We start from the raw sequence: 13,254 nt of genomic DNA, 5'->3' as shown, positions 1-13,254 counted from the left end.
GAAGTAAATAGGGCCAACAAGTAAAGTGGGCCAACTTCCCAAAAAAATATGTGTACAAGAGTGGATAATTCAACAAGTGGCATGAAGCGGGTTAAGCCGTACTCCTTTTTTAATCTTAAGTCCAACCATGTACAATGTGTTGCTCCAGGTAACTATTATATCCATTTATGTATATGTCTATACTAATTGCAGCCATTTACACGGTTCATTTTTCATTTGAATAGTCTACTATTGGTGGGTAGAATATTCTCCTTAATTGTTTGGTGCTAAGTTGAGTTTGATACACAGTTTGTCTATGTTAACTTGATATTTGTTCCCTAATCTATATAGTTGGGTGGTTAGAAATAGAATAACGCTATTGTAAAAATGCTTATAGATGAAGAACACTACAAAACATATAAAGCTATATAGAATGAAGTTGTTATGTAAACATTTCCCTTACTTATGCGGACCTTAAACCAATGTAAAACATAGAATAAAATAAAAGTTAAAATTAGATAATGACACTTAGAATTAGAAGTTACGAATAGTTTAACAAATAAGTTACGAAATAAGATATCGAAAACACAACCACAAAGATGTCCAACCAGAATACTTAACATAGACGTTCAACAAAGTTTCATAATACATTAAGTCGGACTAGATTTAACTGTGAATTATTTCTAAAACGGAAACATCTCTTCAAAATACTTGAGTGTAGACCTAACTGTTATTGGGTGTGGCGTTCTTGGGGTTTGCCATGCTCTCCTCACTAATAGATTTCTTATGCCATGTTTAATGTCATATTCTGTCAACACAAGCTCTCTGTACCTGGAATTGATGAGTAACTCTCTTTCCTTTGAATTGTTAACCAACAGAATTAGGTTATCATCCACGAATAGTATGAGATTTTCTCTGATGCTTTGACTCCCAAACTTGTAGTATTGCTCTAATATTTTTTTTCCACCAGCGTCCTCGTTCAAGTGCCAAATTGATGTGACATAACCAAATTCATTGTGTGTATGAGCGAGGAGTGCAAGTTTGTCGTTGTGGGTTAGTAAATTGTGAACGGTATATATTGCACCTACTGGAATAGACATCTCGCTAAAAGATTCATGTTCGACACTGTAACATAAAACAGACTTGGGTGTAGCATAACTATCTCTTGTACCAGTAATCCAATATGTATGACCATTATGAAAAACAGAGTTAGGGTCAATTTTTTCGACACCAGAGAGACAATTAACACAGTGAAATCATGTAGAATGCCTTGAATAATATCTAAAGATAAAAACGTACGCATCAGCTATGTCCCTTTTGCACATATGTATGATGTTGTATACATCTATATTTGGGACATAACCGAAACCATAAGTTGAAAAATATGATCTACCGTGGTCCCAGTGAGGGTCAGAAATTTCTCTAGAGCATTGTGTTGTTGGATTCCATACCAGAAGTCTTGTAATTACAATGGTAAATACATAGGCATTACTTCTTGCGGCCAATTAATCAGAATAAATCATGCATTTTGACCCAAAATTCTGAAATATATTAAATCATGCATATAAAAGTAAAATTTGTAATGCACTAAATTCTGAAGACGAAATCTTCCAATTGATCAGCATATTTTATGCATCGACGCGAACAATGCCATGTACAATCCTTGTTTGTTTCCACAAGGCATCACGACGGTAACAAATCTTCGACATCGTGCTGCACATGTGTTGTGTCACATTTTTCATTCATGACATGATTATCGCATTCATAGTTTGTGAATAAATGTCCTTTCTCCTGGTGTGAGTCCTTCACCTGATAATGACATGATTATCGCGAAACATAAACCATAATCATGCATAAAAGCATAATGGTCATTCATCGCAAAGTGATTAAAAGGAGTTTAACGCAACGCACCTGCTTTACCGAGTAGAAGTTTTTGTTGAAAAAATCATTCATGGACGTGAAATCAATGGATTCACTGCTTTCATGGAGGCTTGATTGTTTGTTTTTTTTTTAAAGAAGACGATCTTCATTAATTTACCCAATTCATGTGACAAAAATTAAAGGATGAGATTCAGAAAAATTACCTCATTAAAGGTGTTGTCGTTACCCTTCCGGTTCCTCATACCCGTGGCCATAAATTTCCTTGACTACCCTTTTTAAAAGGTTGCACACACAGAGGTATACATTCACATAGTTTAATGCTTTTGAAAGAGACACCCAACGAAAAAGTTTTCACCAGCATCATATTAGTTAGTGTAAACAAATCGTACCTTGGTCTTAGGTCGTGAAAGGTCTTCGGACTTAACTGAAAATGACCTCGAAGAATTAGAAAACATTTCTTGACTAAAACCTGAGTCCTTGGCTGATGCATTGCCGTCCGATCGCTCGCAAGGGTTACCTTGCACAATATGCTGCATCAGATCTGGACAGCGCTTGTAGTAATGATCGTACTTGTGGCAATTAGAGCATGATCTCTTCTTCCTCCAAGAAAACCTCTTCGAAGGGGCTCCTTTACATTTGACAACAAAGGGATCGTTGATGCCTTCCACGTTCGGATTAGGAGTTGACTTGCCTTGTTTGTGTGACTGTAAGCGGATAACTAACTTCACAAGTTCAGATTGAACTTCGTCAAAGTCTGCAAGGTCCTTGCAAGCAATATCACACAGCTTGTTGCAATGCGATGCCAATGCACCAACTCGAAACTTTAAGATCCTTTCGACGTCATCATTTACAGGCATTTCTGTGCTAATAAAATCGTTCTTTGCATTATTTGTCCATCTTTTATAGATCAACGACTCTGAAAACTCAAATATGTTTTCGAACTTCATGGCACAGAAAATGTGACTACATGGAATACTATGTGATTCATACAGCTAACGAGCACGAGAACAGATTCTTACTTTTATCGACTTCCACCCGTCGATCTTTGGCCGGGTCTCCAAGAGCAATCACACTGAACTCAACCTTGTTCAAGGTTGTGCTTAGTACCTTGATATTTAAAGCCCATGCCCTCTAAATCTCATTACGAATTTCCTTAAAAATGTTGCGAGTGAAATAACATGATGCAGATCTTTCATATACCTCCAATGAGGTAATCATCACTGGCTCAGAGCACTGAGACTTAAAGGCAGCTATTAATTCATTGTTTCTATACTCCTTTAAGGCCCTATCCATGTTATACATGAATTTTCTGGGGGTATTCTTGCGATTAACATAAAATCTTATGAGAGAGTTTATATCTTCACACTGTGACGTTGTCCTTATGTACCCGAAAAACTTATCTTGTAGGAAACAATGGGACCACATCACACGAGTTTCGTATGTCTTTTCTATCCAGGTACTCCCAACAAGGTTGTGCTTATCCAAAATGGCTGCCCATCTCCGATCAAAATCTCTACAGTCGTTGTTATCATATATAAGACCGATGGGTCGCATCAGGAAGAACATTCTTGATTGCATCTCGAATGGCAAAGTCTCCATCAGTTATTACTGCTTTAGGATTTTTTTCCACCCATCGCTTCAACAAACGTTTCCAACAATCACTTATATGTGTCTGTGGTTTTGTCGGACAGTAGGCCGGAGCCAAAGATAACAGTCTGGCAATGATGATTGCATCAGGAGAAAATAACCAAAGGTTTGTTGTATTTATTCTTCTTGTACGTTGAATCAAAGGCAACAATATCTCCAAAGCAGTGATAGTCGACAATTGATTGTCTATCTGCCCAAAAAATATGCTCGAGCCTTTCGTCACTAGTGAACGTATACTTCCCAAAGAACAGCAGATTGTTGTTTGACTTGCCAATCAAATAGTTTATTTCCACATTAGTATCCTCGTTTTTTACTTTTGATCTATGATAGCGATCAATGTGGTTGTACAAATCTTTACATGTGAAGCCATCATGACGATATCCACCCTTCTGGAATGCAATATATCCCATAATATGGCACATATTGACACCAAAATTATAAAGATTTTTCACTTGGACTTTATCAGTAACAGTGAGACGACGATTGGCCGGAACGAGATGCGCAAATTGGGGGGGCGTCAGATCGTGGTTGTGAGATTCCAGAAAACATGATACCTTCCAACTTTCGCAGCCGTAGTCAAGCTTTATCCTAAGCTGAGCTAGACACTTGGTTCGCGTGAGTGACCTTGCCTCCCTTGATCTATCATCCATATCAAGATACCTCATATTCCTCCAGCCTTTCTTATTGCAAACAAGTTGCCTGCAAATGATTCTACCTTCATTATCCCTAATGATGTCAACCTTCCTCATTACAAATCCATGCCAACAAGCGTAAGCGTTATAAAATTGGCAAGCCTCATCCTCTGTCATAAACTCCAGGTTTAATATATCATCCACCATTAAATTCGCTATTCTTTTTACACCACAATCTTGTTCACTCTTGCTAGTAGAATCCAGCGAATCCACATCGTCATCTTCAGCATCATCTTCTGCATTCGGTTGATAATCAAAATCATCACCCAAATCATTATCAGAATCATTCTTAACATCATCTTTGTTTGTGGACATAATTTTATTCCTGCCAAAATCTAGGTTGGTGACAAAAAATGTGAATAAACAGAACCAATGGCAGCAACTACAGGAAGCTAACCTAAGCTGCATGTAAAATTACCAGAACCAAACCCAATTAAACTAACCCAATTGTTTATGACTCTAGTATAAGGTTTTAATTTCAATGCTCCAAACCTAGCCACAGCACAAAACTGGATAATGTGACTTAATTTTCAAATTCGAGAATAGCAACCCAACACCCTAAATAGAGAACCGTTCAAAAGGCATAGACTATCATCAAAATTAAACTAATCTCGATTAACAAAAAAAACTTAATCGGACATACCTTGATGACAACCAAAGGTTGAGCTTGAACGGGTAAAAATGAACTACTGGAGGAAGGTGACCTTACCTAATCCGCCGCACCTAATTCGAAGGCAGCTGAAAAATGGGAATGGTAAACTAGCTTTCACAAGCCACAGTTTCATCACAAGCAGAAGTTCAGCTACAAATTTCTCTGCTAGAGCCACATCAGATTAACATTCGGCCTTTCCTCAGTTAACGGCGATGCCTAGCCGACGGAACCAGAGTACCAATTCCGGCTCCAGTAACTCGAAAGATATATAATGCTTGCTAAATGGACGTTGGGTTGATTAATGTATGGTATAACATACAACAAAGGCCAAAAAACGAAACAAGGTTAGGTACTATGGATGCTATGCGTATTTCTAGTTCTCAAAGATGCATGTTCAATTTTAGAAAGAGATGGAAGGTATTTTTTTTTTAAATTTAGAGATTAGAAATTATAATTGTAAATGTTCTCCAATACATTATACATTATATATATACACTAGCTAATGTAGTATGTTTATGTTATAGGTTCATTAAAAGCTTTTACTATCACCAATGAATCAATTAATAAAGTTTTGAAAACTTTACTTGATCAATGGCTATGACAGTGACACATAAACAAGAGTAAATCACCCACAAAATTGCCATAATTAAGTTTGAAAGAATTCACCATTATTATAACATGATTATGTATAGAAACAATATTTTTAAAAGACAATGCAAGTGTTAGTCGAGTAACAGGCCGTGACGAAAACGTTTAGACTCTAGAGTGTGGCAAAATACGAGGAGATTGTTCATTTGTCTCTTTGTGCAATTTTAAACCAGGAAACAAACTGCAGAACGTGACGATGGGTATCATTTTCAATTGAGGATGGCACAAACAACAAAATGGACTCCTCACTTAAAACTTAGCACCCACTTTTGAGCGCTAAACTTAAGACCACACGTATTAATTAATTAAATTTCTATCTAGTGCTTCTTCCTACATTAAAATTAGTTTGGCTGTATCCCATGCGAGAATATGCCAGTATATATTATTACACAATATATATTATAGTATATTCGAAAATGCATGCTTTTTAGAGCATGATTTTATTCACAGAAAAGAGGAAAACAAAAAGGAGATATGAAATCAGGCGATAAGGGGAGACTTTAAGAAGAAAAATTCACACTCATCTCCGGTAATTAAGTCATCACCATCATCCACTCGGAGGTATAGGCATTGCACACTTTCATGTGTGTATTATTCTCACACTTGCATGTAGTCGTTAATTTTTTTTGGCCTGACACACATTCAATAATATATAAGCGTTAAAATGCGCATTTTAAACCGTACAGTGAATATGCAAACCCAAACAGCATGGGTTAATGTATACTTTAGTCTACTTTATTCAAAAAAAGGGGAAGCATGCATTTTTAAATTTGTAAATAATTAAATTAAAAACCTTGCTTCAAAGGCATGCTTTGTACAGAGTAGTATACTGACGTAAGCAAACTATTTAATTATATTGCTAAAAGTGTTAATTATATATAACAATATGATGATAATAACTATTACTGACAGACTAATATATTTCTTTTGAAGAATACTCATATGATAATATCTTTATATGAATATGACATTATAAATTTTTAAATGATTAATCAAACATATTTAGTCAAATATATTAATTCATCCAATGTTCCATAATACTATTTTATGTGAAGAGGTAATTAATTATGGGAGTTTCCACCATTTCTTTTTATTGGTGAAAATCCTGTAGGTATGCATTTAAGTTTAATTTTATTAATAACAAGTGTGTGCGTTCAGTGTTCTATAATGGGACGGATAGCAAAGAGCAAAAGAATAAAGAAAGAAAGGAAGCATGCTTTGTAGTGACGTAAGCATTTGAAAGAAAGCACTTTTCAAGATAAACTCAAAAACACTTTTGGATGACCACACCAATTCTGCAATGTGGTTAATATATATAAGAAATTATTATATGATTATATTAAACAAATTTGTGGAGTTCAAAATCGTGGCTGGCCGTGCCATTATTCCATTCGGTCCTTTGCAAAAAACAATGCCTTTATTTCTCTCGTCTTCTCCTCGTATGACTTCGAAATTCCGAATGATAAGGCTGGGATGAATACAAGGAGTTCCTAAGTAATACTAAATAATTAGTTTTTTTTAGATTAGTATATTAGAGCTTTGTGGTTGGCTAATTTTTTTTATATTAGTTAAATACATGTGTAATACATTGATATTGGAAGATTAGGTATTTTTTTATATGGTGTTTTATTTAAATTGGACGGTCCGATTTGTTTGAAAAAAAAGAAACTACAAATCGAATGATCCGATTTGCTTGAAGAAGAAAATAAACACCAAATTAGAGGGTCCGATTTGTATTTTTTATTTTTTTTTAATTTGTCAAAATGAAAATCGGACTGTCCGATTTCAACATTAATTTTTTTTTTATTTTTGAAATTACAAATCGAGCCGTCCGATTAAAATTTTTAATTTTTTTTTTATTTTTTTCCAAACTCAAAACGAAGGCTCCGTTTTCTGCTGATACCATATATATAAAAAGGGTAGTGCTAGGAACCAATGGCCTAAGTGTACAATGTATACAATGGGCTAAACCTTTGGTCCATGAATAAAATGAACATCACTCACACTATCCAGAATAACCATCCGAATACCAGGGATAATAATTTTGAAGTTCACCAAAGATCGAACCCTTGGCCTTTCGGATCTACAACTCTAATACCATGTCATGAACACACTCATCCCAAAAACGTAATCTGACAGGACAATATAATACTAATGGTCTAAACCTCCATTGTACATATTGTACATTTAGACCATTGACTCCTTATACTTTTCTATATAAAAAACATCTCTCTTCCCCACAGTGTTGTATTACACTATTACTACATTCTCTTCTCCGTATCAAAAATAAAAAGCGTTTGTGGTTTACACATGGCTAGCTAGAAGCTATCCTATTCTTCCATTATATTGTGTTCATTTTCAAATATTGGCAAAACTACCGAGGTCATCATTATTGGGTTTTTTCCTGGTTACTATACTCTATATATATATATATATATATATATATATATATATATATATTATATATATATATATATATATATATATACTTTTCATTAATAAATATTGAATAAAGCTGGTGTTCCCAACGCTAAGTTATTGTTAGTAGTTTGCAACTTTTTAATTCTGCTATTAATTATTAGATGAGTTTTATGATGTCTTTAGATGATGTCTTTCTTATGATTCCTAAATTGTATAACTTTTTTTTTAAATAAAAAATAAAATATTTAAAATAAAAAATAAATTATGTAAAATTTATTAAATATTATTTATTTATTTATTTTAGTAACTTAGCTAAAAAACGATAAAAACGTAGCATTCACCTAATTATTATTCTTCTTCCTTTTTTTCCTTTTGTTCTCATGAGAATCTGTCCGAATTTTCTGTCTCATTCAGAGCCAGACAAGCTAGCTAGTACATAGTCTATGCGGTTAATTAGCTCAATAATATAAAAAGTAATGAAATGTAGAGATTTAAACTTGATAGGGAAAAAAAAAGGATAAACATTAGTCCCATTTACATATGATGATGATGAAATGAAACACATGCATGCTTAGAGAGCTATCACCTATCTTGAACTGAAATTTAGTGGCATATATCATTGGTGTGAAGAGGGAGGTGAGATGAGAGCAAGCCTTATAACTCTAATTACATCGGTGAGAGACACAACACCAACGAGCAAACACTGCTGATCCACCACCCACACTCGATGCACATGCTTGGTAACCGCCTTGTCAATCACCTCCGACAAAGGAGATTCAAGATGACAAGTCACAAGCTCCTTCCATGAGATGGGTGATTCCGGTGCCGCGAACAAAGGACTGGCCGAAATGTTTTGGGTGAATTCAAGTGCGCTTATCCCGAACCATGACTTGAGCGTGTTTATGTAGCATCCCCTTAAATCAGTTGCAGAGAATGTCCCAAGAAGCTTCCTAAATCTCCCATTTATGAGCTGCCTGAGATCATCAGCGATGACGTCATCAGAGGATTGAACAATAGGTACAGCGTTCAACATGGCAGACTTTAAGCACTTGATGGCATCCAAGAGAATAGTGCGGTCAGTGATGGCATAGATCTGTTCCGTGTCGGCACCCAAGTCTTGAACAGAGCGCGCCAGAATGGCCTGTAACTCATCAGATGCGTGATCTCTCAAGAACCTAACAACATCCAGCTGAGTCAGCATTTGGTAGCCGGAAGCAGACTCCACCAGTTCAACGCCACCGCCTGGTGACCATCCACTCTCCATCTGGCTGTCCACCGGCACCATCGCACGATGAACTCCTTTGCTAAACACTTCCATGCAATCTAACAGGCTACAATAACATAATACTAATAATATAGTGTAGATTAAATCATCTAATAATTTTTCAAAAAAAAAATCTAGAGTAATTTTATTAAATTTTGGTTATCTAATCAGCAAAAAGAAAAGTGAATAATCTTATACCTTTAGATGAAAATTTCGTACCATTAAAATTATTATTAATAGCTATTTAATGACTACAAATAAAAAAAATTACTGTCCCTAACACTTATCGCACCGTTACATACCTAGTGTAGGGATTAAGAGTCCACAGGCTAAGCCCTTCAAAAGAGTGGCCTATGATGGAAGAAACAGAGACAGACATCCTTTCATGGAGATCGTTTGTCATCTCAACGCCGCCGCCACCAAAATCCAAGTGGTCCTCGCCGGCTATGTGGGCCACTATATCAAGCATCGTCACCATCCCGATGTAGTGCTTTCTCACCACTCCTGTTTGCTTGTCAGACTCCACGATCATCGAACCCCCCGCGCCGATCCACTGCCCCGGCGGGGCTGCCACTGGCACAGCCAACACCCTGTTTGCCACCAGCGTGTTCATGGTGTCAGCCAGGGACGCCGTGTATGGCACCTCCACCAGCCGCCTCTTATCGACCATCAGATCCTTCACCTTCCTCTCCTGTAGTCTCATGCTTTCGCTGCGTTGCATGCTGGCTCCCCCTCCACCGGACTTCGATTGCTGCTTCATCTTTTCAACTTGAATATCTTTCCTTGCTCTCAATGAAACTAACAAGTGTTTATTCCCGCTGCAACTAATTGCTGGAAAATACAGAGCTAGCATCAAAATCGATTTATTAATGAGGATAGTACACAATATTTTTTTATTTTCTTTCTCCTTTGGGTATGTATGCCCTGTTTTACAGTACGTGTTGCCATATTGTGCATGCACGTTCTTCTCTTTACAAGCGTCTTTATCTGCAGCTGATGACTCACAAACACCACTCCGTGCCGCGACACTTAGAGCAACATCCCCATTCCCCATTTCTACTTTCATTTTTCAGGATACATACTCAATATTAAATATGCTTGTATGTTTATCCATTTGCAGAATTTATATTAAAAGGCTATATTAATTTCTTAAAGAAGAGAATTTATTATTTTTTATTATTATTTTTAATAAAATTTTTAATTTAATAAATTTAACAATATATTTTAATTTAAAATTTTAAATATTAATAACTAATTTCTCATCAAAAATATTAAATTGTGATGGCTCTTTATATTTTCTTAAATATTTTTTTTGGTTTGTACTACCTATCTATAAGGCCATAAATATTTTTTTTGGTTTGTACTACCTATCCATAAGGCCAAAAGCCAATTACTAATCCCTCGGAGGTACTAGAAAAACACAAAGAGATAAGTATTTTTTTTTGTCGGTGGATTGAACAATTTTTAATTTTAGGTATCCCAATAGATTGGACAACTCTCAATTCTAAATACACAACACATCTACACATTTCTCACATATTTTCACAATCCTCAATTGCATTCTTTAGGATTTGAATCCTAGACCTTAAAATGAGGAGAGGAGAGAAATGTCACTAGAGCCAAAGCTCATTGGCCAGAGAGATAAGTATTTTGATCATGCATATCGATTCCTTGAGTATTTTGATCTTGGGTTTCCCTTCTTTGGTATAGTTAAGAAAGTTAGTAGTAAAGCCCATGCGAGAGTGGCCCAAAGATGAGTGATAAAGAGTGGCGGGTGTAAATCCCGTGATAGAAATAAATGCGCAAAAATGCGTGTTCCGGTCCCCTCAGCTCACAATTCCGAATTAATAAATAAAAATCCGGCTATTCTCGTGAGCATACATAAATAAGCTGACTATCCCCACATGCAGCAACAACAAATACTAAATCTAAATGGGTCCATCCATTAAATGCATGCAAGCCGCTATATTAACCCAACCCCCATCATTATTCAAATTTCAAACGAAAAACTTGCTCCATCTTCACAATGAAGCTCCATAATCTTCTATTTCTATGGTGTACGTTCTTGTTATTGCAACATGCAACGCCATACACAGTCATCATGTCTGACTCTGCCGTGCCATCAACCCTAGTAGACGGCCCCCAAACCGCCTTCTCCATGAAGCAAGACGCTGTTCGAACCGATTCCCGTGAACAAGAGGCAGTTTACAACATCATGCGTGCCACCGGAAACCACTGGGCCACCGACATCCCCGACGTGTGCCGCGGCCGCTGGCACGGCATTGAGTGCATGCCCGACAAGGACAATGTCTACCACGTTGTCTCCCTCTCCTTCGGCGCACTCTCCGACGACACCGCTTTCCCAACCTGCGACCCAACCAACTCTTCCATTTCCCCTTCCATCACCAACCTCCCTCACCTCAGGACCCTCTTCTTTTACCGTTGTTTCAGTTACAACCCCCAACCCATTCCCTCCTTCTTGGGCCTATTGGGCCGATCTCTTCAAACATTGGTGCTCAGGGATAACGGCCATATCGGCCCAATACCTAACGACTTGGGCAACCTCACCCGTTTGAGAGTCCTCGATCTTCACAGAAACAATCTCAACGGTTCTATTCCGGTTTCATTGGGCCGGATCTCCGGTCTGAGGTCGTTAGATTTGAGCGGCAACAAACTAACCGGTCCCATACCAGGCTTAGTTCTTCCCCGTCTGAATGTTTTGGACCTCAGCCAGAACCTTCTAATGGGCCCAATCCCTGCTACTATTGGAGACTGCCACTCTATTATCAAACTGGATTTAAGTCGAAACAGGCTTGTTGGCCCAATTCCGGAAAAAATCAAGGGCCTAAAAGATCTAATGCTTTTAGATTTGAGCTACAATAGAATTCAAGGCCCATTTCCTGTTTCACTTAGAAGCCTGATTTCTCTTCAGGCCTTGATCTTGAAAGGAAACCCAATGGGCCCAGCAATTATACCCAATGAGGTGTTTGAAGGCACGGTTGGATTAATGATATTAATAATGTCAAATATGAATTTGCATGGTCCGGTGCCAGAATCACTAGGCAGATTAACGAACCTTCGTGTGGTTCATCTTGATGGGAACCAGCTTAATGGGTCAATCCCCAAAAGCTTCAAAGATTTAAGAAACCTTAGTGAAATGAGGCTCAATGATAATAGGCTAAGTGGGAAAGTCCCATTTGGGAAGGAAATTATTTGGAGGATGAAAAGGAAGCTAAGGCTTTATAACAATTCGGGGCTTTGTTGTGATTCTGATTGTGCGGATTCCACCTTTGATTTTGGTATTAGTTTGTGTGAGATTTCGAGTCCGGGTTTGGATAAGAGCGTGGAGCATCTTTCAACCAACGAGAAGCATATGCCAACTACTATGAATAATAATGTGCAATTATCGGATGCTGCTAACACTGCTCTGCCACTTACAACCACATTGCGATTAGTTGTCTTTGTATTACTCTCTCTTCTTTAGTTTATTATTTTTCTTTTTATAGTAGTGGTATGTAAATCTAATATAAATATTATTCATAAACGCAAGTAAATAAGAGAGGCCTCATTTTTTTTGTTTTATTGGAGGCATGTATGTGATGTGTTGTATTATGGGATATAGTGGTGCTAGACCAAGATGTGAGACAGTCTTTTCTGATTTGTGTTATAAACAAGTCGGATCATGCGAGTTATTTTGGAAAGAAAATATCATGGGGAAGACATTTTAAATTTTGGAAGAAACAAATCAGACTGTTGTATAAAAAGATTTTTTTAATAAAACGAAAATTAGACCATCCGATTTTTCTGAAAACACTCACACCATTCGATTTGTAGCTCCCTAACACCATTATAAAATATGCTGCTTCTCTATATCGATGTCTTATACCATTACTTTTTCCATAATAAAATAAAAAAGCGACAAATTTATCATCAATTACTCGTTTTAGTAGTCAGCAGAATATTAGGACCATAGCATTCCTAATATGTAAAACTTTTTTTTAGAGAGGACCAAGTTAATTGTTTATTTTGATGTTCCTTTTCCATACCAAACAGCGAAGTGTAGAGATTGA

General features: G+C 36.8%; 3 protein-coding genes across 3 annotated transcripts; 1 reads left to right on the top strand and 2 right to left on the bottom strand.

The window, feature by feature from the left end:
- Window positions 1-3,593: 3,593 nt before the first annotated feature.
- On the bottom strand, window positions 3,594-4,514 carry LOC112772528 (protein FAR1-RELATED SEQUENCE 5-like). The gene has a single exon (XM_025817498.1). It carries the CDS (start codon window positions 4,512-4,514, stop codon window positions 3,594-3,596), a length of 921 nt encoding a protein of 306 aa, XP_025673283.1.
- A 3,880-nt stretch (window positions 4,515-8,394) lies between these two features.
- Window positions 8,395-10,244, bottom strand: LOC112769307 (SNF1-related protein kinase regulatory subunit gamma-like PV42a). The gene is made up of 2 exons (XM_025813782.2): window positions 9,487-10,244; window positions 8,395-9,251 (listed from the first exon to the last, which is right to left on the bottom strand). Exons 1-2 carry the CDS (start codon window positions 10,236-10,238, stop codon window positions 8,537-8,539), a joined length of 1,467 nt encoding a protein of 488 aa, XP_025669567.2. The 5' UTR covers window positions 10,239-10,244; the 3' UTR covers window positions 8,395-8,536.
- Window positions 10,245-10,944: 700 nt separating this feature from the next.
- On the top strand, window positions 10,945-12,929 carry LOC112769308 (protein TOO MANY MOUTHS-like). The gene has a single exon (XM_025813783.2). The coding sequence runs from the start codon at window positions 11,211-11,213 to the stop codon at window positions 12,666-12,668; it is 1,458 nt and encodes a 485-aa protein (XP_025669568.1). The 5' UTR covers window positions 10,945-11,210; the 3' UTR covers window positions 12,669-12,929.
- Window positions 12,930-13,254: the final 325 nt, after the last annotated feature.

Source organism: Arachis hypogaea, chromosome 18 (assembly GCF_003086295.3).
Source record: "Arachis hypogaea cultivar Tifrunner chromosome 18, arahy.Tifrunner.gnm2.J5K5, whole genome shotgun sequence".
NCBI classification, from domain to species: domain Eukaryota; kingdom Viridiplantae; phylum Streptophyta; class Magnoliopsida; order Fabales; family Fabaceae; genus Arachis; species Arachis hypogaea.
Note: the sequence above shows the minus strand (reverse complement) of the source record. Positions and strands in the feature narration are given on the sequence as shown.

What these genes read in the sequence shown, in the direction of transcription:
- LOC112769308 (XM_025813783.2), top strand. Translation starts at nt 11,211, where the DNA reads ATGAAGCTCCATAATCTTCTATTTCTATGGTGTACGTTCTTGTTATTG.
- LOC112769307 (XM_025813782.2), bottom strand. Translation starts at nt 10,238, where the DNA reads ATGGGGAATGGGGATGTTGCTCTAAGTGTCGCGGCACGGAGTGGTGTT. An exon ending in ACTCTTAATCCCTACACTAG is followed by an intron (nt 9,252 to 9,486) that starts GTATGTAACGGT and finishes ATGTTATTGTAG; the next exon opens with CCTGTTAGATTGCATGGAAG.
- LOC112772528 (XM_025817498.1), bottom strand. Translation starts at nt 4,514, where the DNA reads ATGTCCACAAACAAAGATGATGTTAAGAATGATTCTGATAATGATTTG.